This window comes from Fusarium odoratissimum (assembly GCF_000260195.1).
Source record: "Fusarium odoratissimum NRRL 54006 unplaced genomic scaffold supercont1.20, whole genome shotgun sequence".
Classification (NCBI taxonomy): Eukaryota; Fungi; Ascomycota; class Sordariomycetes; order Hypocreales; family Nectriaceae; genus Fusarium; species Fusarium odoratissimum.
Genome location: NW_022158705.1, coordinates 64,183 through 86,306, shown reverse-complemented (window position 1 = coordinate 86,306; position 22,124 = coordinate 64,183). Strand labels below are relative to the sequence as shown.

Here is a 22,124-nt window from a genome sequence, read left to right as displayed (position 1 = left end):
CTTGAACTGTCTCAGGGGCAAGACTCTCAAGTCGGACTCTCGGTCGATGGAGTCATGCTGTTAAAAATTGAAAAGTCGTCACAGTAATGAAAGGATCAGGTAACAAAAGTAAGAGAAAATCAAAAGAGATCATGCTCATTTTTCTTTCATAGCTTGAACCAAAATTTACACGCCTTTTAGATGGCTGTATTTACACTGCTAATTTTCCCATAATAACATATCCCAAAACTCCGTCCGAATGCCGAGGGCATATAAAGAGGCTATGTCAAGATACAAAACCATATGCTGAAATAATTAACACACGGATAGTCCATATCAGACTCATCTCACGCGGTAAACATCAATGTCGTCATCGTCGTCTTCACTATAATCGTCATCCTCCGGAGGAGCTCGGTTCTTGGGCTTCTTGCTGCGGAAGCTGAGCAGTCTCTTAAACCCACTCGGCTCCGCAGGCTCAGCACCTGCAGCATGAGCTGCACCCGACTCCGGTTCTGGCACGTTTTGTGCGTCATTGTCGGCATCGTAGTCATAGAACAACTTCGGTACGAGCAGTCGGTAAGGCTTGGTGATACCTGTTGGGTCCTTCGGGTTGATCTCAACGTTCAGAGTAATGTCGAGTCCGCCCTCTAGATCAACGGCATACTTGTCTGCCTGCTTCTTCTGCTTAGTAGAAAGACCTGTAGGTGTCCTGTAAAAGTTTCCAGGACGAGGCGCAGGAGGAATGTAGCCCACAGCCTCACGCGAGTGTGACATGGCTCGCGATCCCACAGTTTGAGATCTACGGGGCTGGGACATAAAATAGGAGTCGTCGCCCTCAGTGTATTCGTCGTAGGCAGCTCCACCTCGAATACCCGAAGGACGAGCGCCTCCTCGTCGAGGAGACTGGGGCTCATCCCAGTACTCCTCATCATCATATTCATCTTCGTCTCCCCAAGTGCCATTGACGCCACCATCATCAGCAGCACGACGCTGACTAGGTCGTCGGATGAAGCTGAAGAATCCAGCCTTCTTAGCATCGGGAGCCTGGTCGACAGACATAGATCGCTGAAGCTTGGCCGGGGGAGGTCTACCCCCGTCTGTCGAGTTGCGTCGCGACAGGCTGCGGAACAGACCGCCGCCACCTCCTCTGGTGACAGGAGGTCGAGGACCACGAACAGTGTCTCTGTTTAGGTCAGGGCGGTTGTCCGAAGATGTCGACTTGCTTCTAGAAAGTGACAATCTTCGAAGGAGGCCGCCGCCTTGAGGCTTAGGAGGAGGGCTTGGGCTTCTACCATCAGAAGAACCAGGGGGCGTTGGTGGAGGTGTAGTTCCAGGCTGCCACTCTCGAATTGCACACCAGTTTCGGTGCGGAAGCAGATGCTTGTTGTTTCGCGGCTTGCCATCAACTCCTTGCTGGAAAAGGGGAATCATATCCTCGTCGGTCTGCTTGTCGAAGTGATGCACCTTATTCCTCTTGTTTAGCACATCAGCCATCAGATCAGGAGGTGGTGTGTTGGCAATGGCTGATGAGATGATGTTGGGCATGTATCGCGGGTCCTTGTGTTTGGCGAGACCCAACTTGGGGTTGGAGTAGAACTGTCCAACAGCCGCAAGATGAACGTCACCACTGAGGATAGTGACTCGCAAAGACTTATCAATAGCCAGATCCTGCAAGTCTTCAACCACAACGGCTCGCTCCTGTTTGTGGTTCTTGGCAGTCCAGTGGTCGTTGAGATCATCCAAGACCTCAACACCACCGTCAATGTTATTCAGAGCCTTGCCAAAGACACCGGTCCTGCCGAGTGCTTTGACAGGATCCATCAGTCTGGATGTCAAGCTGTAGTCACGTTAGTATTGAGGCTTTGGAAATCACTCAGGAAGTTACTCACATATTCTCCAACCAGACCAATCTGGGGTACGCAATAGGGATACCCAGGAGCACAAGAAGATGCTCGACCTGTCCGCGGCGAACCTCGGCGTAAAGTCGGTTCATGATCTTTTCCCACGTCTTGTCAGATATAACATCATGCTCTGTCCTCTCGGTACGGCAGTCGACTGCAAGAAGTCCGACCCTTGAACCAACAGACATGAACAGACTGCGGCCAACTTCGCCGATGTATGGGCCAGGCTCTGAGCCAAGAATCCAGCTTGACTCGGTGGTCTCTGTCTCAGTAACAATGGACTGGTGCTGGAACAGCATATAGTACTTGTACGCAATTGCACCCAGGCCACTGAAGACAGGCGACTTCATGTCGTGGTGAGGATACGATCCATATCCGTCGAAGATGTCGTGGTCATCCCACATATTGACCATGGGGATCTGCGAGTTTGCAAGACCGAATAGGCCCTGTGAGAACCACATGCAGTACCTCTCTAGGTAGAAGGTCTCCAGCTCATCTTGCATCTCAGGGGTAAGAGCAGCAGTGTGCTTATGAACAGGATTACGCATCCGAAGCCACTCCTTAAAGAGACTGCATTCTTCCGACACGCAATCGTTGTAGATCTGGTCACCGCCACCAATCATGAGATGGAAAGGTCGTGTTTGGTGGTTGTTCAACACATCGCGCCACATGGGATCAGGGCCACTAAGCTCATCAGGCTTGACGCTCATGCTGAAGCCGTTGCAGCTGTGGAACATCATGTTCATCGTGTCGCCTTGGGCAGGGACCCAGAAGCCTGTGGCCGGTCCGCGGTTGATGCGGTACGCAATGCGCTGCTGCTTCTCACGGAGCTCAACTTCGATGTTGAAGCGCCAGAAAGTGCATCCCCGCTCAGTATGAAGCCTGGAACCTCTCACATCCTTGTACTTCTGGACCTTCTCGCCATCGATGCCAATGCGTTTTCGACGGCTGGCAAAGGATCCAGGCAGATCAGTTGGGCCGTCAGGGCCTGATTGATGAGGAGCGCTGCGAGTCTGCTCGAACAGTCCAGCATCAGTCTCATCACGAGAAAGATCCTTGGCCTCATCTAGATGATCCACGGGGCGCACGTAAAGGGTTTCTCCTCTGCGTCCCACCTTGGGGTGACCCGCAATAGGATCAACATATTCGGGCGACAAGTCACCTTTAACACGGTGAGGAGGGGGAGGCAGCAGCTCAAGGCCTTGAACAAAAAGGCGTAGTGTGGGTGCAATATCATATGAAGAGTCAGAATCTTGAGTGACAATCATGATGCTGCCACGCCACATCTCTCGTTCCACAAGAGCACCGGATCTATCCGTTCTGCTGGGGACCTTCTCGCGCTTAATCCCGCAGTATCTCAACAGCGGACCACACTTCATGAAGAGTGCAGGCTTAAAGCGAGTAGGGGCTGGAGGGTTGTGTCAGTAAAACAAGGATTGGCGACGACATGAGACCAAACTTACACTGCTCATTGTATTCACCATCAAAAGCCTCAGCCTTTCGTGGCCGTGCCGAGTATCCCTTGCTCTTATCTTGCTCCCACCAAGCTTGGTGCGTGTCTGGCTCAGGAAAGTGGCCATCCTGGAGATCCAAGAAGTTTCCGGACAAGCTACCGACGGTTCCCTTCTTCCACTCGTCAAGCCACTGAGGTGGCTGATACAGGCCATCACCGGGAACCATGTCCTCCGGACGCTTGAAGACCATGTTCGAGATATGATGAGAGTCAGAACTTGCAGAAGAAAAGCTATCTGCTCTCTCAGCCTTTCTGCGAACGGCGGCCTGGTTCTGAGCATGAGATCCATCATCGGCTTCCTTTCTACCAAGGAGTCTAGTGCCAATCGATTTACCACGAGTAGGAGGAGGAGGAATGAATTCATCCTCGTCAGCATATTGAACCCGAGGGACGGGCTCAGTAACACGCCTCCTGATACCCTGGTTATCACCAGGCATAGGTATTTGTTGACGCCCAGGAACAAAGTCGACTGATGGTCTTCGTGCATCGGCTGTTTGTGGAGGATCAGGGGGTAGCTCTTTCTCGCGGGTAAAGCGATCATTAAGTTCTTGGGTAATCTGCCGGGTGTTTTGTTGCGTATTCTGTTGCGTATTCTGTCGAGTAGGAAGTAGGTCATCTTGATCATCATAGTAGTAGTCATCGTCATCATACTGTTGTTGCTGGGGTTTCATCGCCGAAGCCATAGGTGCAGGGCGCCTCTCTGATACCACACGGCGAGGAGCATACTGGTAGTCGACTGGCGGGGGCTTCTTGAGCTTGTTGCTGCCACTTCTGGTCAAGGAGAATCCCCCACTCTGAGGTGCTGACTGAGCAGGTTCCCTCGTCATGGTCTGTTCAGGAAGCTGTACGTTATCTCGAGCTGCTCTCTCACGGAAGCTCAAGTTGCGCTGAGGGATGCCAGAAGATGGCTCAACATGCCTGGGAATGGCAGATTGAGGATCCATGCGCCGAGGCATAGGCTCCATGTCGTCTGGTTCCATCATTGCGCCTGAGGCGTAGTACTTCTCTGCTTCTTGGGGATGCGCCACTGACACGCGGCGACGATGTGAGCCTCCTCTCTTCACCGTAACTTGCGGGGGCAATTCTTGGTAAACATCTGTGGGCGCATCGTTTTGCGCATTCTGTGGGATATCTCGGTAGGTGTCTTGTGGAACATCGCGAGATGTGTCTCTGTGGGTATCTCTGGGGTATTCTCGTGACACATCCCGGGAAACGTCTCGGGACACATCCCTTTGCGCCGAAGGTTGCGCACCTGAAAAGAAAGCTGCATTGCCCGACGGACGTCTCTCACCATGCGTGATGGAGGGTTTCCGTTCATGGGACCGCACTTGCTGGCCTGCGGGCTGCTTTCCAGCTTTCAATGCCTGTCGTTCTCTTGCGCGTCGTTCAGCGGCTTCAACTCGGGCGCGTTTTTCCTCCTTGGTCATGCTGTCGAGCGTCAGCTCAAGCCTTTGGAGGGGTGATCGGTCGTTTGCGAACGCTTTGCGACGGTCTGAGGACCCGCCTGTTGTTTGTCTCCTGGACAATGGATCGAATGCGCTGGCGCCTGAGCCTCGTCTTGAGAAATCTTCTTGACCTTGGTCGGGTCTCTGGCCTCCGGTCCTCTCAGAGGACCTTTGGTATTGATCGTCTTCCATATCGCCGTCTTGTGGGTTAGGATCGCGAGGTGCGGTTGTGTCTGAGGCGGTGTAGGTATAAGGAAGACCTCCGTTACCGTATGGATGGCGATAGCTCACAGGAGGACCACGAGGAACTTCTGGAGCAGGCGGAGGAGGCGACAATGGCTCTTCGTTGTCGTACTCTTCTTGCTGTCGGCTCTGTTGGCGTGGTCTGGAAGCCTCACCAGCAGGTACGTCTCGTCTGTAAGAAGATGGTCTTGGAGCTAGACCTTGGGGAGCGAAATTAGAAGTGGTTGGAGAATCATAGGGACTAAAGGTAGATTCAGTAGGAGCCTCGGTGACCTGAGTTTGTAAAGAACCACGATTCGATCTGCGAACTGGGGCAGCGTCGAGCGAAGATCTACGGTCAGCATTATAGGTATAGTCGTCCGACTCAGACCTGCGGCGGGTATGGCCCGCATGGCCAGTCTGGGCGACCTTGGGCCCAGGTAACTGGCCCCAGTATGGCGTCGACATCTGAGGGTGACAGTTGATCCTCGGGGCGGTGTGATTGGACAAGCGCGTTAGAGGCGAAAAAAAGAGACGGAAAAGATGGATGTCAGGCGTTGAATCGCGCGTTACGTTGGAGCGGGAGGCGGGTAAAAGATGAGAGGCTGAAGCGAAGGTAGCGAAGCTTTGATTTCTGGGCTGTTCAGCGCTAGCAATTCAGTGGAAGGGCCGCGTAAATGGAGTTGTAGCGGGGCGCTGAGTCTAGTCTAGGGCTCATGCGAGCTGCCGGACTAGACAATGCTTTGCAGAATTGGTGTTGTTTAGCTGAGAGAGCAAAAAAAGAATTTTCCTGCAGTCTGCAGGGACCAAAAGAAAAAGTTGAGATGGCTGAGGAGGAAAGAGAAATGAAAATTCAAGGCTTTCCTGGGTCGATACGGACGATAGCAGACCCGGGAACTACCCTGTTCTGCTCTCTACCTTGGAGCCCAAGATGCCGCGGCGGTGCAGGGATTACACGTCCCTGGAGCTGTCTAAATCCATCTAAGAGCTGTTTATACCCTGGAAACTTCCCCATGCTCATCATGTTTCCCAGCCTCGAATGCAATCGTTGATCTTGTTGAGGTAAGCTTGGGCGTTGATTCTCCCCAGAACCACACTTTGCGCCGAGCACAGTCGCATCAGAAAGTCCACAAATGGGTAGCTGAAGCTACTAGCAAGGATCGAAAACTTGATATATCTCGTCTTCCTCGTCAAGTCGAGGCTGGGGATGGCTGGGGGCGGGGTGTCAGTGTCTCACCCTTGGAGCTCTTCCGAAGACCCAAAAAAGCGGGTGGCTGGCATCGGAGACACGGGACGGGCCCGGACAAGATATCCATTGAGAATGTGAGAACGGGACAATTGGGTTTTCCTACTCCGCAGGGCAATTTATATCGTTGACAGTTACACTTTTGGTGGTGGTCAATAAAGTCAAAATAAAACACTCTTTCTTCAATTGTCTTCACTTGTTAAGTTGATGAAGTCATACGTCTACAACGGCTGCTCCCGAATCTTAATACTTCAGGCCGTTGGCGCACGGAAGGGCGGGATGGCCCGAATAAACTTTGTCTCATCTTCAACTAAACAGGGAGAATATGGTAAGAGAAGTTCTCAGAATCAAACATGGTAGGAAGTCATAACTGAGAGAATGCGCTTGAAATCTTCCACCTGGATCCAATCTACAATTGTCAGACAATCACCGATCTATTTGCTTGGCAATTAATGTCGTAAACTCAATATCGGCTACTAAAAGGCTACACAAAATCTTGGGCTTACGGATACACGTTGCCCAGCCTCCCTCGATCAAAGTCTCACGGCAGTTACTGTATGTCGTTACCCGTTACGAGTTACCAGCACTTGATTGATGGATTCTCTATTGTCTCTGCAGGGTCCCTCGTGGACTTCTCGTATTCTTCAATCTCTTGATTTTCATGTTTCATCGTGAGCTCAAGCATCCTGGCCCAGTTGGTGGTTGGAAACTTTGCTCTTCATGATACACTCACTCTCATCTTCAGATCAACTTGCAATGGAGTGCACATCAGTACCTAGGAAAATGAGCATACAATGATGAACCTTTCCATAGCTGAAGTGTAACCTTAATAGTACGGGTGACAATTTTAGTTGGTGGCTGATGGCTGTGATGGATGAGAGCTGATCAATTGCTCCCACCTACTCGACATCAATTGACTTTATCGTAAAATCAATGGATTATTCCCACTTATTAGAAATCTTCGTTTTGACGGTAGAGAAGCGTCCATGACAGAAACATGGACAAGACTTGAAGGGCCTGGGGCAAAGTTCCTTCAAAAGAGTGAGATGGCAGGCGGCGGTATTCAATACAGAAAAGCTTACCTACCTAGCCTGTCTAGGTGCGAGGCATCGTGTATTTGAGATGAAGACGTCAATTGCAGTCTGTTATTGGAAGTGTCCTATTATAAGAGATCCTCGATCGTCTGCATGCTTCAGCCAGGTGCCAATTCGACACGAGTCAGAGATGCAACTAACGTCCCATACCTTGGGTTCGGAAACAACTTTGCAGAATGAGGCCCGAAACACTAATGCATTACAGCTCGACGATCAGGGACCACATTCTCCGAAGTACCATTTCGAAAAGAAACATCATCGAAGCTATTGCTACAGCCTGGGGAGCTTGCAGACATTGGCGTTTTCGCGCTTTATAGCCTGACAGTTCATAACGTTGAAAGCCTGAACAACATCTGGCAGATATCTTGGGACGAACATAGGGTAAGGCAATCCTAAGCTTTAGGATCCTTGGAGTAACTTATCCTAAAGCATGCTAAACTTAGGACTGCTCTCAAAGTGGTGACAGTTCCGCAGGTTTAGTTCCGACCATACGATGGATGAGAGGAACCAATGCAGACTCCATCACCAACAGTGAGGGGTTCATCACACAATTTGGGGGTCACAGACAAGGGATTGCATCTTAATGGTGTAATGATTTGATCCCGTTTCTACTAATCTTATCTGATCATAAAGATCAGATCCACCCGGCAGTTCGATCCTACCCTGACTGCGACTTCCGCAACACCACACCAAATCCCACTCAACACCAAGACTGTTTTGTTTATTAAAATATCCGAGCAAATATCGGTCTCAATAATCGAGGAAAATCAGCAAAACTTCAAAAAGAAGCTGATGGGCACTGAGAGACAATGCTCCCGCCAGGGCTTGAACCTGAGACCTTCGCATTACCGGATACTCGGGTTGAAGTATTAGTACGACGCTCTAACCAACTGAGCTACGGAAGCCGATCAGCTGTTGCGGTTGTGATCCGCTGTTGTGGTGCTGGGGTGGAAGGAGGATCTATGAGGTGCTGGCTTTTGCCTAAAACTACCCTGAAGACAAATGTCAAACATCATAATGTTCATGACACTGCCATGATTGTCTTGAAATCTTTGCAGATTGGTTGTGATTAATTGCATTCCTCTCAAAATTGCCAATAGAAAATTAAAAGGCCTCGCATTGTAATGTTCAGATGTAACCTTTATAAACTCCAAGATCCAATTGCAGCAATAAACATGACGACTCCCAACTAACCGCGACCACAAATATCAGGTAGATACACTACCATGTTAGGCTCCACCATGATTTCTCAGGCTCAGGCCCAGGCACCGGATTCACCCATCCTTTGGCTTTCTGCCAGGTTTGTTGCCCCGAGGTGGTATAAAGAACCCACAAGCAGATCAATATAGTGACCATTATGACCAGGGCAGCGTTGCGTGGTGCGCAATTTCTATCCCGCAGCTTCTTGATGTAGTCTGGCAAGCTAATGAAAGCCCTGTTCTCATCATGCTCTTCTTGTAATCCATGGTAATGCACCGCATGTGGCTCCATCATTCTGTAAGAGTCAATGCCCTCGACATTCACTTCCTTTGGATATGGCCGGTATCGAATGATCTCTGGAATGACCGATATCTTGACTCTAGCCATGGAGCTTATTTGCTTTCTTTCAGGTCTGTGTTCTTGTAACCGCATGCCTTGCTGCTGAGCTGCTTCCTTTGAAGCTTCGTACGCCGGTTGACAGGTACTCACTTGGTCCAGTGCGTGCAGCTCACCAGGTATGAGCCAGTTGATCGAGACGATGGCTGATGACATGCGAAGTCCTACACTGAGCCAACCTGCGTATGAAATCACGTCATGCAGTACCTGATATAACTCTGTTCTGGAAATGGGTTCGTAACCGTCAAAACTGGCCGTGAACTCGTAGACATGGAGCAGCAGAAGGTAAACCTCCGTGGTTAACTTGTCGACCTCTCTCCAAAACAAGTCGGGCTCCCCTCTGCTCATTTTAAGCCAAGCTCTATTGGTATGGGCTCGGAGTTCGCTACGTTGGAAACCTCCAAGAACATTAGTGGCGCTGCTCCTGTATTGCGTTGCATTACATACCTTCTGCATTGATGAGCGCAACATCGGAATTATGCAATGTCTCATCATGCTTGGATCCGGCTCCGAATAGCAGCCGTGAAAACACTCGATTGTCGAGAGCCTTGAAAATGATAGCTTGAAGGAGGTTCGTCCTCTCTCCGCTATCACGAAGAAGTCTCTCCCATTTTCCTGCACGTGCGTCCATATGAGCTACAAGCTCAACATGTCTGATGAATTCTTCTGGATAGTCTCTTAACCACGGAGACGTCCGAGGAGCCTGGTGTTCCTGTTTGGGGGAGAATGCTGATAACACAATGGTACAGATCTCAGCACCAAGACGTCTGAAGTGATATTCGTAAAAATTGCTTGGTAATTCCAAGTCTGAACAAAATGACGCAAAGTCAAGACTGCGGCGTACGGGACTATATGACCTGAACTCCCGCATTCTGTATGTAGTACAACAAAGAACAGAAACGTGTTGAGTTAAAACGTTGAGAAGGAATGAAGGAAGAAACAGCTGATCCAGCAGAGTGTAAGCGATGATAAACAATTAAACAAAAGAGTGTGTAAATGAAGGACAGATCGAACGAGACAAAAGTTGGTGTTGGGTATTTATCGAAAAGATGATGATCTGAAAGACGACGAAGAGCTTGATCCTCCAGGAAGGGCAGCGAGGAAGGTGAAGCCCGAGCTGATTGTTAGAAGAGAACTACTTCGAGTCTTGCCCTTGGGGGCATTGTCCTTTGTCTTGCAAGCATCTTTCTCAAAGGAGGTGGCTACTGTCTCTGGCTCCATGATGGTAATTTTAGTTGGTAGTAGATTGAGTGATTGAGGTTTGGACACAGTAAAAGAAGAGGCACAAAGAGTTGGTCTGAGAGGGTGTGTTGGTGAGGGGAACTCCTTTGTCCTTGATGGGAAAGACGGACTTGTTATAAGTTGGTGCATCTATATATGGATATCAGGTCGACCATGAACGAAAAGGTCCGGCATACCAACCCTGGTCAGCCCACGGTTGATCGCACAGGTCTCGGATGATGGCTCATGAGCATGAGGGGCTCACAGACACACCAAGGGACCCGTGGGGTCGCGATGGTGTGGGATGAAATCGAGGTTGTGAGGCGTGTTCACATTCCAGAGTGGCATAGCCAGTACCTGCGCTCCTGCAGGACCACCTAGCGTGTCTCTGGCGATCATTTGGGACAAGGTCATGGTGTAGAGTACGTAATGAAGCGGGTGCACACCAGTTGTCAGTCCCTTTGTGGGACGAGGAATATTCGTAAGGCCAATGAAGTTGGGAAACGTCAAAGGGAAATCCCGCTCCATCAGCCCAAGATCGACTGTGAATGGTGAACGTGGTTCAAGGTGGGTGACCATTGAGGCTTAATTGCAGCTGTGGATGATCGTTGGCGCCTCGAACGCCTCGCTTCAAGGGAGAAGTGACGCAGCAATGTTAAAGTTGGCACAAGTTGGCCAGAGCAGAGCTTCTGACTGGATGAATACAATTGTATGAAACCGCCTTTGCCGTTTATATCTGACTGTGTTGTTCCTTTGTCCTTGATGTTTTAGCCCCATGTGTCTTATTCGAATGTGGCTGTTGGCACACTTGACCAGGGTTAGAGAAATGTCTAGATCCCAGCCTACATGAGAAATGGTGCGAGGGACAAACGACTCAAAAACGTAAAGAGGTTTGGGTTGAACCGTTTGAGGTGGAGGCATGAATGGGGGTCATGAAGTTCAACTGATAACCCGGATTCATCCATGCCAGGAGATCATACCAAGTATAACAGCGCATTGTAATATTCGACAAGCCAATGGCATATCAGCATGGCATTTATGAGCCCTCAAAAGCTCATATAGGCTCACTTTCAAGAGCAAATTTGTACACCATTTTCCACATTGAATATGCGCGTGACTGAAAACACTGCGTCATATGCAGTTGAGTTGCATTAAACTCTCGAGGCCCGATAGACGCTAGTTGACAGTCAGGTTCATACCAGCTCGATTTGTGGATATGTTGTTTGAATGTCATTGCAAGTATTGTTGAAACACTAACCAAGAGAGGGTATTTTCTCCTGAGAAACACCCTGTGCGATTTCAGTTCCCCCTCTTGACCTTGGCATAAAAATATCCAGTGTCAGCCTCCCATAATTGATAAACTTACTAGGAATATTTGGGAGCAAATCATTAGGCCCAGGAACATGGGATCGGATATAGACACAAAGTTGGGGCAAAGAGGGATCTTGCTTGGCACGTGAGGCCCATGTTGAAACAAGAGAAGGTTCAATGATACCTGCAGCTTCATTGTAGCCCTGTCATTGTCCCTTGCAAATTAATGCGAATAGCTGGCTATTAAGGAGTTGAATAGGAAATGTGAGATTCGTTTGACTTGTGAAACGTTAGAGGATGAAGCAAGCCAGAGGCAAAGACGTGCGGCCTCAATTTTCAGGCAGAAGCCAGGTCCCTTCAGGCACCGTAACCAGGGCGCTTGCCAAACTCAAAGTTAAGCAGTTTTAGGTCAGCACCCAAGAATTTTTGCTTGCGCCTCGCGACACAAACCAAACCCAACAGGCGCATTTCGCACCTTCCGACAACGTCAAATTCGACTATTACTCCTTCTCTCTCTACCGCTATTCGCGACTCTTGCCTGGTGCAAAGTTGCAAACAAACTCTCCACGAAAGGAAGGAATTGCTTTGAAATTGAACTTTCATTTTCACTGCTTCTCGCCCCACTTCTGAATCTCCTGCTTCCACTTCTTTTGCCTCTACTCTATTGTCTCTGCCCCGCGATCTTTCATCCGCGAAACCCTTCATCTTCCACCACGACCCTGCAGACAGAAGCCCAACAAAATGGCCGCCGCTGTAGCTGACACCCCCAAGATGGACGAGCAGGTCGACCTCACCACCATCCCCGTCGACCCCGCTGGCAAGGAGGATTCTTCCGATGTCAAGGACGACGACAAGCCTGTCACCGTTTTCCACGACAAGGACAACTTCAACGTGAAGCACCCTCTTCAGAACAAGTGGACTCTCTGGTTCACAAAGCCCCCGAGTGGCAAGGTGCGAAACAACATACTTTTACCGCCGAACTCGGACACTAATACTTGTGATAGGGCGACAACTGGAACGATCTCCTAAAGGAAGTTATTACCTTCGACTCCGTTGAGGAATTTTGGGGCGTTTACGTGAGTCACCAACCCGACCTCAAATCTTCCGCATCCTAATTTTTTCTAAATAGAATAATGTCGCACCCGTTTCCGAGCTTTCCCTCAAGTCCGACTACCATCTCTTCAAGGCTGGCGTCCGCCCCGAGTGGGAGGACCCCCAGAATAAGCACGGTGGCAAGTGGTCTTACCAGTACAAGGATAAGCGAAACATCGATGTCGACCGTCTTTGGCTTCAGGTCATGATGGCCGCTATCGGCGAGACTCTCGAGGATGAGGACGATGGCGAGGTCATGGGTGTAGTTGTCAACGTTCGAAAGGCCTTCTTCCGAATTGGTGTCTGGACTCGTACCATCGGAAAGAGCATCCCCGGCCGAGGTGAGGGTGATGTCGCTGGTGGCAAGGGCCGCAGCGGTGAGAAGGGTAAGGAGATTCTCCTGTCTATTGGCCGCAGGTTCAAGGAGGTTCTCGAGCTGCCTGCCTCAGAGCAGGTTGAGTTCTCTGGACACACCGACAGCGCCCACTCGGGCAGCACACGAGCCAAGGCTAAGCACGTTGTTTAAACGTGCGAGGATTTACGCAGAGGCACGACGTTGATTTAGCACGATATCCGATAATGACCATTTCACGTTTCTGAACCTGACGCCGTTCATCTGGCGATTCACGAGAGGTCGACGAGTTGTTGAAGCAGAAGCGGGACAGCAAGGATTGAGCGGCGACTGGCTTGAACCGGGACATGTGAACCGCTCAGTCAGCCTGGCCACGAGTCATCCTTAATTTCATTTGGCTCAATGTTCTATTGGCGTTGCTTGGACGGGCTGTTTCCCAAGTGGCATCCACGAAGTATGAAAAAGGGCCACCCAAGGAGGGGAAAGGAAAATAGATTTTTGTACTTTCGAACAACTGTAATCAGTTGCTTCGCATGAATACTTGCTAGGCATACTCAATTGCTACTAACTCGATGAAACAATACTCGCATATATTTGGTGAAATGTGGGTTACTGGAGTGATTATAAAGTTTCATATCTTACACTTTTTACTTTTTCAATGGAAGTCGATTAAATCAACTCTCATCCCCGCTGATATCGTCGGGGAAGATGCTCTTGACCAATTGCTTCTTGTTGATCTTGCCCATAGCATTTCGGGGTATTTGATCAACAAGTCGCATAACCTGGGGGATCTTATAACTTGCCAAGCGTCCCTTGAGGGCCCTTCGCATGTCGAGGGCCGACCACTTCTTGACAACGTCTTTATCTAGAACCAGGACAGCGCCGACCTTGTGACCCCATTGCCCACTAGGCACAGCCACGACAGCTGCTTCGGCGACCTCGGGGATGGATAATAGCTCTCGCTCGACTTCTAGAGCGCTTACCTTTTCGCCCCCTGTCTTGATGATATCAGCGGACTTGCGTCCTTGGATGAAGTAAAGGGGGCCATGTGTCCATGACTGGGAAGCGATGGCGGAGGAGACTGGACGGCGGACAGCTACGTCGCCTGTCTTGAACCATTTCCCCTCTCCGTCTGAATCTTCGACGAATTCGCTCGCTGTTGCGGCCGGATTGCGCCAGTACTCGCGGAAGATGGTTGGGCCTCTTAGCTGAATCTCACCAGAGCGCTCGCGGCCTTGAGCATTGATTTCTTCTCCTTCTTTGATAATTTCACCGTTGTCGACATCGACTAGACGAGCTTCAACGGACGGTAGTGGCCAGCCAACACTGGCATCTACACGATCTGAAAAGTCAAGACCGCAGCTGAGCGCCATACCGACCTCGGTCATACCATAACGCTCAAGGAGGACATTGCCACGGCTGAGATCTTTCCAGGCGGTCTTGATAGGCGTTGGGAGTGCGGCGGACCCAGAGATGGAGAGGCGCATGTTCTCTGGAGAGATGGCTTTGCGGGCGGCTTCTTGAGTTTCTTGAGGGATACTCTTGTATGAAGTGAGTAGCCTGCTATACACCGTGGGTACGACTGTGAAGAATGTGATTTTCTCTTTAGGGGTAGAGGACTCATTGTCGAGAAAGGGCGCTGAGAAACGCTTCCATACAGCATCAGCGTTGAATGGGAACATGAACTCGATTGTTGAGCCGGCGAGGAGCGGTGTAAGGATGGCGTTAACAGTTCCGTGGATGTGATGAAGCGGGAGGACGTGGAGGAGATGGTCTGAGGGTGAGTAGTTCCAGGCCTCAACGAGGGAGCGAGATTGCGCTGTCAAGACCGATTGGGGGAGCAGTACTCCTTTCTAAGCCGAGGTTTTAGCACATGGAGCCATTGAAGCATCATGAGCAGACTTACGGGTTTATTGGTCGTTCCCGAAGTATACAGCATCATACCAGCTTCACCAGCATCGGTATTGTTCAGTTGCACCTTGTCATGATTACCCCCACCTTGATGCTTCTGAAGTTCTACATGCGCCGGCTGGGTTGTGAGTTCAGTCGCAAGAACCTCCTTGGCCTTGGATGCGAACTTTGGCGAGGATACTAGTAGTGAAGCTTCACTCTGGTTGAGAATGTATTGTAGCTCTGGCGCAGGGAATGCAGGTGATAGAGGCACGGCGATAGATCGCGCAGCCATTGCGGCCAAGAGTGTTACTATGCAAGCACATGTCAATGGCTGTCGCAATGCGATATCACGAGGTCACGTCATGAGCTCACCTACGTAGTCATAACTATTCTCAACCAGGAACGCAATGCGCTCGCCATTGAGGTCCTCACGACCAGCAGCTTCGGCCAGCCTGTCCCGTGCGCGACTAACATCACCTAGAAGCTCTCCATACTTGAAGGTCCGACCGGAAAGAGAGTGGATAACAGCTTTCGAATCTGGATCATGTTGTGCAACAGCTTCGAAGAGCGGTAAGCGTGGTAAGGTCGAGAGCATTCTAGCAGCGGGACGGAGGGTAATGAAGGAAGCGGAGGTAGCAGTAGACGGGCGCCGGACGGCGGAGGTGACGAGATGTCGGAGGAGCGACATGACGAACAAATTCAAGGCCCCGAAGCGCCGGGGTTTGACGACAAGGATTCAAGAATTTAGAGAGGCCAATCCGGAGTCTTCGCTGTGCAGACTTGGTCTTTGAATGCTACGTTGAGGTGTGGTTCAACGGCGCATTTGCCGAGGCATGCACTGGGGAGGGGAAGAAGGAGGGAATAGGATTTAGGGATTGACGATCCCGCTGAAGCATGAGCATGAGTTAATTGAAATCGACAGCTGAATTTAGAAATGGAGTTGCGTGCGTTGTGAAGCAAAAGCTCCAACGTCCTGTGCTAAAGTGGGTTGGCTCTTTGACGTAAATGGGGTCAAGTCTTCGGCCCACGGTCCCGGACGGACGGCCGTCTTCCCCGGAGGTACGTACCCTTTAGAAGCCGCGCCGAACAGTTTTGAGGAGCTAACAGAAAGTAAAGGTGCACATTTTTTGAGGGAGAGGGTGAAGAGCGAGTCGAAAGTGAAGCCAATAAGCAGCGCCTCTTTTGTTTACGGACGAGTATCGGCAGCTAGAGATGCGTCCGCGTGTGTTTTTAGCTGGGAGGCTTAAGGAACCGTTCGACTGCAATGCAACACAAGCGTTGTACATGTACGTACGTATCCGTACAGGCCCAACAGTCGAGATGAAAGTACGGCACAGTACAGTAGGTACATACATGATCCTTCTCCCTGTCCTGTCTTGAGTCGAGTGGGAGACAGGGAAGACACTGGTTTGTTGTGCTGGGCTGTTATGGTTGAACGCTGGCCTCATCAACAACTCACAGGTCAAAGACGAATACGTGAATGAGTGGATTGCATATTTGACATCTTTTTTTCCTTCTCTCTAAACAAACCCCGGACCTTAACTTTTAACGCTACCTAACTTTGACTACCTATGGAGCCAATCCACGAGACCGCTATCGCACCGCACCAGATCCCGCCTGTTTGGGCCCGTACCTACAGCAAAGCTCCAACAGCTCCAGTGACAAGATCCACTGTGTATGCTGTCAAGTCTGCAGCCGGGGTGTGGTATATGTCATTGGGATGTATAGTAACGCTGCTGGTCTACTAGGCAGTCTATCATGAGTCGAAGGTTGACTCTCTTGCTTTGTCGTGGCATTCTATTATTTGCAATGATCAGACTGGTCAGAGAAACAAGAGAAAAGAGAGAGTCACAGAGAGAGAGACGAAAGAGAACAGGGGTTCGTAGTTCGTAACCCTTGTTCCTGGCTTCACCGCTCTAGAAGCCAGGCGGTCAGGGCCAGCCGACGCCCGACCCAACCGTCTGGACGGACACGCAGATTGGCGGCTGATCATTTGCTAAAAAGAGGCCTTCAGGGGTGTTGCACTGTAGGGATGTGATGCGATGTGATGGATCGAAAAACTTGTCCGCCACTTTGGCTCATGGAAAGACGGTAAAAATGTACAGTACCAGATGCCCCGCGCTTTTCACAGTAGAAGGAATAACGAACATGTTTAGAAGGGGGGGCCTGTACCGTACCGTACAGTACATCTCTCTGTGACCTGGTGGCTTTCTGTCTTTGCTTCTGCTTGTTCCTTTTTGCTTGTTGTTTTCCACACCGACTTCACACCGAAACGGGATAACGGCTCCCTGAGTTGTCAATTTCACAAATCACAATCAGTGTATGCGTTTTTGTTTTTTTTTTCACGAAAGAGTTAACGTGTTCCGCCACTTTTAGATACCTACCTACCTTGCTTTAGGTACTAATCCATAGAATGTACTGTACATGCCTAGTCCAAGCTTCTTTAGATCCCATATCTTGAAACGTATATCAGTTTGTCCTGCCCGCCTCTTCCAACGTGTATTTCCAACCTTTCACTTTCCGTCTCGTCTCGTCTGCTCGCTCTACTCAAAGTTTCTTGTTTCCTATTTTCTCGCTTTTGACTTCCTGTTTCTGCTTTTCAGTTGTCACGTCACAGTGTGCCAGGTTGTTGTTATTTTTGGGGGCAGCAATAGCCAGTGCCAGACCGATAACCTAAAGCTTAAAGAGGCGGACAAACCGACAACTCGGGAACCTCATTAAAAAACCTACTTCACCTCCCTCCCACCAGCCAAAAGCCAACCAGAGCCTTTCGTGTTGCCCTGTCGATCCATTATCGCTCCACTTGGGATCCGGACAAGAAAGATTCTATTCTTCTTATATCGCCCGCGAATTCCGAATTGACCTCAACTCAATTCGTTTTTTAAATAGTCGCATCTGTATCGCCTTTGTCGACTCTATCTAGTTTCAGTCGACATTGCGCAAACTGTATTCGGACGTCGCTACGTTCTTCTATTTTCAGACCGCCATACCTCATGTTTCGACGATACGCGCTCGGCTTTTCGAGCGTCCAGCGACAGCTCTCAACCATGAGCAACTCCAACACTCCCGTTGAGGATCTTATTCGAGCAAAGGTGAGATCTCAATATGTACATTTGACGAAACCACCCACTGACTTATGTCCTTTAGATCACGGCAGCCTTCAATCCCCAAACTCTCGAGATCTACAATGACTCTCATCTTCACTCTCACCACAAGGCCATGGAACACACTACCTCCAGCGAGACACACTTTCGGTAAGAATTGCGCTCTTTGTCACCGTCAACCGATTTCTGTGCAACCTCCTTTTCTCATCTCATCTCATCTCAATTTGGAATCATATCATGTCGCCTCATCTCATCTCATCTCATCCCGCGTGACACTCTTGTCATGCAATGCAGTCTCTTGTACCCCATACTCACTCACACCCTTCCTCGCTCACCCACACCGTTCTTCTGCACATGCCCCGGTCAACCCAACTTCACAATCAAGATGCAATGCATACTAACACGTGACAGCGTGGTCATCACCTCTGACGCTTTCAACTCCAAGATGCAGCCTGCCCGTCACCGCATGGTCTACGCCCTTCTCCGCGATGAGATGGCCCAGGAGAACGGCATCCACGCCCTCCAGCTGCGCACCATGACTCCCGAGGAAGAAGCCCGCCAAAGGAAGAAGAAGGAAGACGAAGCCGCTGCCCGTGCCGCCCGAGCTGAAGCCGAGGAAGAGTGAAAATAGCACTCTCCTCGCCAGCAAAAAAAGACACGAAAACAAAAACCATAATGACCGCTAATGACAGAATGACGACCTCAAGGCTTAACAACACCGGGATTTCTTTTTTTTTTTTTTTTACCCTTACTCTCAGCAAAACCAAAAACATCACCAATTTGGGAACAGCAGAAAAAAAAAAAAGGAACAAAGGCGAAAAGGGATGGGCAGCGAGAGTAGTTCGTGCCACGGAGTGAAGACGCAAACAAAATTGATTGGGACCAAAAATTGAAACAAGATTGTATGATACCCCCCTTCGTGGAAATGAGACGACGACTGGCAGTGGGGGCGAAGATAAATCTTGTTCTTGTTACACGGAATGATGGGAGATTGAAGTTGAGTATCTTGACGAGGAAAGGCAACTGGACACCAAGGACTCTATTTCTTTTCTAATACTTCTCCCATGTTCTGCATCGTCGCCATGCTGTCAGTTCATTAATTAAGCCAGGTTCTCAGTCGAACCAGCTACCTAGCTTACCATAGAAATGTTGCCCACGCACAATAGACTGTTCTTTCCGCCACCGAACAATTTCTTTTCATGCAATTGAGTCTATGGACCTTTCCCGGCCGGTGATAATTGATAATATAATACTATACAGTCATGAGAATGTTGCTGACGGCAGTTCTGCAGGTCCAACAACAATTTTGGGTATCAGATATAACATAAAACAAACGCTTTAGCCTCCCCGAAAGTTTCGATCGTCAACATTACTGTCACTTAACGTAATCTCGATCCCAGCGCCTTTCCCGATTCGCGATTCTATTCAAACCGGCCACTGCTGCTTCGACGATCCTGCGCCCCTGTTCCCTTCGATCTTCTGAAATGTTCTCGAAGCTTCTCAAGATCCTTGGCAGAACGTTTCTTTGGTGTTGCCTTCAGTAGGTCCGCAGATATCTTTTTGAAATACTGTGATGGTCGAGGAGCCGTCGACTTGATTGCTGAGCCTCCTATAGTAGATGGTGGTAACATTGAGGTATGTGGCATTTGGGGTGAAGTGGGTGGAGGAGACTGAGTCAAGATCTCTTGAACTCGTGAGGACTGGAGTGGCCTTCTCTCTGAAGCTGGATTCCGTCGTCTGATGTTCGACTGCGCAGGAGTGATGGGCTTCGCTGTTGGCATAGGCTTCGAGACTATCTCCAAATCATTCGTCGATGCCAATGATGGCCTTTGTTTGCTGGAAGTTGAAGGAGGCGCGGACGGAATCTCAGGGAGGTCGATTTCCATATCATTCTCGATAGTTGCAATTGGCTGTGGTGACATGACGCTTTCCCTCTCCGAAGAACGTTGGGATGATGGGGAAACCGAACGCTGGCTGTCGTCCTCATCAAACTCACCCTCGTCTTCCGAGCTTGTATAGATCATTATGTCATCCCCGCCAGCATCATCTCCGCTTTTCTTTGATACCAGCTCATTCGCGCGTGCGAACTCATCGGGGTACGATCTGAGGATATGACTCAGATTGCCCCTGTTCACAAGATACTTATTATATACCAAGGGGCCTTTTTGCTGATTGAACCACTTGATGGCAACCATGGGTTCCATACGGGAGCGTTTGACGTACTCCCCATAAGAGCACGGGTAAGCTCGGATGAACTCGTCATATAGGCAGTCTCGAAGCTGCTTCCTCGGACGTAGGTAGTTGAGGTATACACAGGCATAAATGAAGTTGGACTTGGTCCCGGGCAGCTTGTCACCCCCATTTTCACCGGGGTAGTCTGGATATTGCTGCACAAATGCTTCGTAGGGTTCCAGAGGAGCCCCTGGCGCTATAAGTGGCGCAGGAGCAGGCGGCTTTTCTGTCATCATCTGGTCATTTATCTGTGATTGAGAATTCGTTGCTGCAGTCGCCTTTGACGAACCCATCTGGGAAGATGTGGTCGGTTGTTGTATGGGCTTGCTCTCGTCACTTGGCTTCTTCTCGTCAGTGCCGTGGACAACCGGGCGATTTACAGTTGATCCATGAAAGTTGGTCGAGGGAACAACTTCCTCTATATGGTCCGTCGTTTCATCTTCCTCCTTCATTTCAATTGACTCTCTGATGTCTCTGACAGACTCTTGTGTGGTGGGTATACCCGTGAATGGGATAATAGAATCGGACGATGCTGGCATTGAACTGTCGACGACTTTTGCGGGCATTATAGTCGGCGGCAGACGATCTTTTTCGTTATAACCTTTCCTCCTTTTCCAACCCACACCGTCCATATCGATTGGTTTGAATCTTAATCGACGAGTCTTCGGGCTCTCACTTCCGCGAATATTTTCTTTGCTTGTGAATACGGTATTTGGCACCACCGTTTGAGCTGTGTTGCTTGGTTGAGCGCATGGCGGTGTAGCCATGGTCCTGTTCGTGGATAGCGGAGATGGTGCAGTCGGCTTAGACCGCACTGCCGTTCTATTGACGGAGCCATTGTGAAGAGGCTGAGCATCTGGAATCCGTGTTTCCAAATCGTCTTCAGTCTCCCCGGACGAAGGCAGGTTCTCAATGATTGGCTTTGAAATTGGCCGCTGTGGTCGTCCGAAGCCTGGTTTTGGTGTTTCGTGGACAATGGATGACTGGGTGTTATGGTCAACTACAGCTACCGCTATACAATCTGCGTCTTTTGAGGGAATGCGCTCTGGCGTTGGATGCCAGGACACAGCACGCTCGGGAGATGATTGTGGGGGCCTCCCATGGTCGGATCTAGGTGTGCTTGTGATGCCATTATGTTTCCGTTTATTGCTTGGTGATGTTATGGGACTCCCACTGCGCTTTTTCGAGATTGGAATACGCTCTTGAATTATGTCTTTGTTAGCAACATACGTTGCTTTCACTGTCTCAAGAACGTGTCCTGGAAGGTGCGATAGGCCGTGGGGCGTGTTTTCCAACTCGACTGCCCATGAGTCTGGTCTTTCGAGCAGTTCTTTCTGATCGGAGGGAATGTTGGTAACGCGATGCCGGTTGAAAAGCTCCGTAATGTCCCGATCAGGGGACGATTTGGGAGACATTGGGATGCGAAAGATTGCCCACAACCTGTCGCGATGTATGGATGCTACATGGGAGGCTTCGATGAAGAATCTATGCGACGGGGCGAAGAGATCGAAGGAAGGTGTGCGGCAAGGATAGGATTTTCGAGACGTGCGACGTATGCGATAGATGTATGGGGGTATTCCTTTTGCAGATAGAAAGTTTTGTGTGAGATAACAATGGACCTCTTAGAGTGAAGATTGAGTGAAATGCTTTCTCGAGAGCTCGAGGTCTATCGAATCGAAACGAAATCCAGCGCGACGCGACGGGTAATTTTGGGCCGTGTTGGCAGCTGCTGCGGGGTCCAGTTTGTAAGGTGTGGTAGGCGGGTGGCTCGTGCTTGATCAGCGCCAAGTCATCGGTACTTGAGATTTTTAGTTTAGTTTGTGCATGTCAGAGGTGAAGTTGGTGATCTTGACAGGCCTCAACTGGATATACTCATGATGAAGCCGGTGAAATTACTGTGATGTTATAGGAGATATTAAGCGA

The 22,124-nt window shown here is 49.9% G+C and overlaps 7 protein-coding genes and 1 non-coding gene across 10 annotated transcripts; 2 read left to right on the top strand and 6 right to left on the bottom strand.

Moving 5' to 3' along the window:
* Positions 1–43: 43 nt before the first annotated feature.
* FOIG_10909 (uncharacterized protein) lies at positions 44–5,918 on the bottom strand. 2 transcript variants are annotated; one of them, XM_031211425.1, is made up of 4 exons: positions 4,873–5,918; positions 3,344–4,821; positions 1,869–3,288; positions 44–1,816 (listed from the first exon to the last, which is right to left on the bottom strand). In XM_031211425.1, exons 1-4 carry the CDS (start codon positions 5,526–5,528, stop codon positions 322–324), a joined length of 5,049 nt encoding a protein of 1,682 aa, XP_031058609.1. In that variant the 5' UTR covers positions 5,529–5,918; the 3' UTR covers positions 44–321. The 2 variants fall into 2 exon arrangements, with proteins under 2 accessions (XP_031058609.1, XP_031058608.1); XM_031211424.1 differs by having other exon boundaries at positions 3,344–5,918.
* A 2,292-nt stretch (positions 5,919–8,210) lies between these two features.
* Positions 8,211–8,305, bottom strand: FOIG_10908. Its single transcript has one exon. It is a non-coding gene; the product is annotated as a tRNA-Ile (tRNA).
* Positions 8,306–8,621: 316 nt separating this feature from the next.
* FOIG_10907 (uncharacterized protein) lies at positions 8,622–9,867 on the bottom strand (the record flags this gene model as incomplete). The annotated part of the gene is made up of 2 exons (XM_031211423.1): positions 8,622–9,394; positions 9,444–9,867. 2 exons carry the CDS (start codon positions 9,865–9,867, stop codon positions 8,622–8,624), a joined length of 1,197 nt encoding a protein of 398 aa, XP_031058607.1.
* A 167-nt stretch (positions 9,868–10,034) lies between these two features.
* FOIG_10906 (uncharacterized protein) lies at positions 10,035–10,217 on the bottom strand (the record flags this gene model as incomplete). The annotated part of the gene is made up of 1 exon (XM_031211422.1): positions 10,035–10,217. One exon carries the CDS (start codon positions 10,215–10,217, stop codon positions 10,035–10,037), a length of 183 nt encoding a protein of 60 aa, XP_031058606.1.
* A 1,657-nt stretch (positions 10,218–11,874) lies between these two features.
* FOIG_10905 (translation initiation factor 4E) lies at positions 11,875–14,623 on the top strand. Its single transcript, XM_031211421.1, has 3 exons — positions 11,875–12,479; positions 12,533–12,604; positions 12,658–14,623. The coding sequence occupies exons 1-3, from the start codon at positions 12,270–12,272 to the stop codon at positions 13,144–13,146; spliced, it is 771 nt and encodes a 256-aa protein (XP_031058605.1). The 5' UTR covers positions 11,875–12,269; the 3' UTR covers positions 13,147–14,623.
* On the bottom strand, positions 13,448–15,829 carry FOIG_10904 (uncharacterized protein). Of its 2 annotated transcripts, none has more exons than XM_031211420.1 (3): positions 15,242–15,829; positions 14,879–15,174; positions 13,448–14,825 (listed from the first exon to the last, which is right to left on the bottom strand). In XM_031211420.1, exons 2-3 carry the CDS (start codon positions 15,155–15,157, stop codon positions 13,647–13,649), a joined length of 1,458 nt encoding a protein of 485 aa, XP_031058604.1. In that variant the 5' UTR covers positions 15,158–15,174; positions 15,242–15,829; the 3' UTR covers positions 13,448–13,646. The 2 variants fall into 2 exon arrangements, with proteins under 2 accessions (XP_031058604.1, XP_031058603.1); XM_031211419.1 differs by having other exon boundaries at positions 13,451–14,825; positions 15,238–15,829.
* A 1,460-nt stretch (positions 15,830–17,289) lies between these two features.
* Positions 17,290–21,889, top strand: FOIG_10902 (BolA protein). Its single transcript, XM_031211417.1, has 3 exons — positions 17,290–17,957; positions 18,013–18,119; positions 18,381–21,889. Exons 1-3 carry the CDS (start codon positions 17,859–17,861, stop codon positions 18,592–18,594), a joined length of 420 nt encoding a protein of 139 aa, XP_031058601.1. The 5' UTR covers positions 17,290–17,858; the 3' UTR covers positions 18,595–21,889.
* On the bottom strand, positions 18,956–21,872 carry FOIG_10903 (uncharacterized protein). Its single transcript, XM_031211418.1, has one exon. The coding sequence runs from the start codon at positions 21,614–21,616 to the stop codon at positions 19,391–19,393; it is 2,226 nt and encodes a 741-aa protein (XP_031058602.1). The 5' UTR covers positions 21,617–21,872; the 3' UTR covers positions 18,956–19,390.
* Positions 21,890–22,124: the final 235 nt, after the last annotated feature.

Coding starts and splice junctions, on each gene's coding strand:
- FOIG_10909 (XM_031211424.1), bottom strand. CDS start 5,528: ATGTCGACGCCATACTGGGGCCAGTTACCTGGGCCCAAGGTCGCCCAG. Junction 3,289..3,343: donor TGGTGAATACAATGAGCAGT/GTAAGTTTGGTC, acceptor ACAACCCTCCAG/CCCCTACTCGCTTTAAGCCT. Junction 1,817..1,868: donor TTGGTCTGGTTGGAGAATAT/GTGAGTAACTTC, acceptor ACGTGACTACAG/CTTGACATCCAGACTGATGG.
- FOIG_10905 (XM_031211421.1), top strand. CDS start 12,270: ATGGCCGCCGCTGTAGCTGACACCCCCAAGATGGACGAGCAGGTCGAC. Junction 12,480..12,532: donor CAAAGCCCCCGAGTGGCAAG/GTGCGAAACAAC, acceptor TACTTGTGATAG/GGCGACAACTGGAACGATCT. Junction 12,605..12,657: donor AGGAATTTTGGGGCGTTTAC/GTGAGTCACCAA, acceptor TTTTCTAAATAG/AATAATGTCGCACCCGTTTC.
- FOIG_10904 (XM_031211419.1), bottom strand. CDS start 15,553: ATGTCGCTCCTCCGACATCTCGTCACCTCCGCCGTCCGGCGCCCGTCT. Junction 15,175..15,237: donor GAATAGTTATGACTACGTAG/GTGAGCTCATGA, acceptor GTGCTTGCATAG/TAACACTCTTGGCCGCAATG. Junction 14,826..14,878: donor CGGGAACGACCAATAAACCC/GTAAGTCTGCTC, acceptor ACCTCGGCTTAG/AAAGGAGTACTGCTCCCCCA.
- FOIG_10902 (XM_031211417.1), top strand. CDS start 17,859: ATGTTTCGACGATACGCGCTCGGCTTTTCGAGCGTCCAGCGACAGCTC. Junction 17,958..18,012: donor AGGATCTTATTCGAGCAAAG/GTGAGATCTCAA, acceptor TATGTCCTTTAG/ATCACGGCAGCCTTCAATCC. Junction 18,120..18,380: donor TCCAGCGAGACACACTTTCG/GTAAGAATTGCG, acceptor AACACGTGACAG/CGTGGTCATCACCTCTGACG.
- FOIG_10903 (XM_031211418.1), bottom strand. CDS start 21,616: ATGTCTCCCAAATCGTCCCCTGATCGGGACATTACGGAGCTTTTCAAC.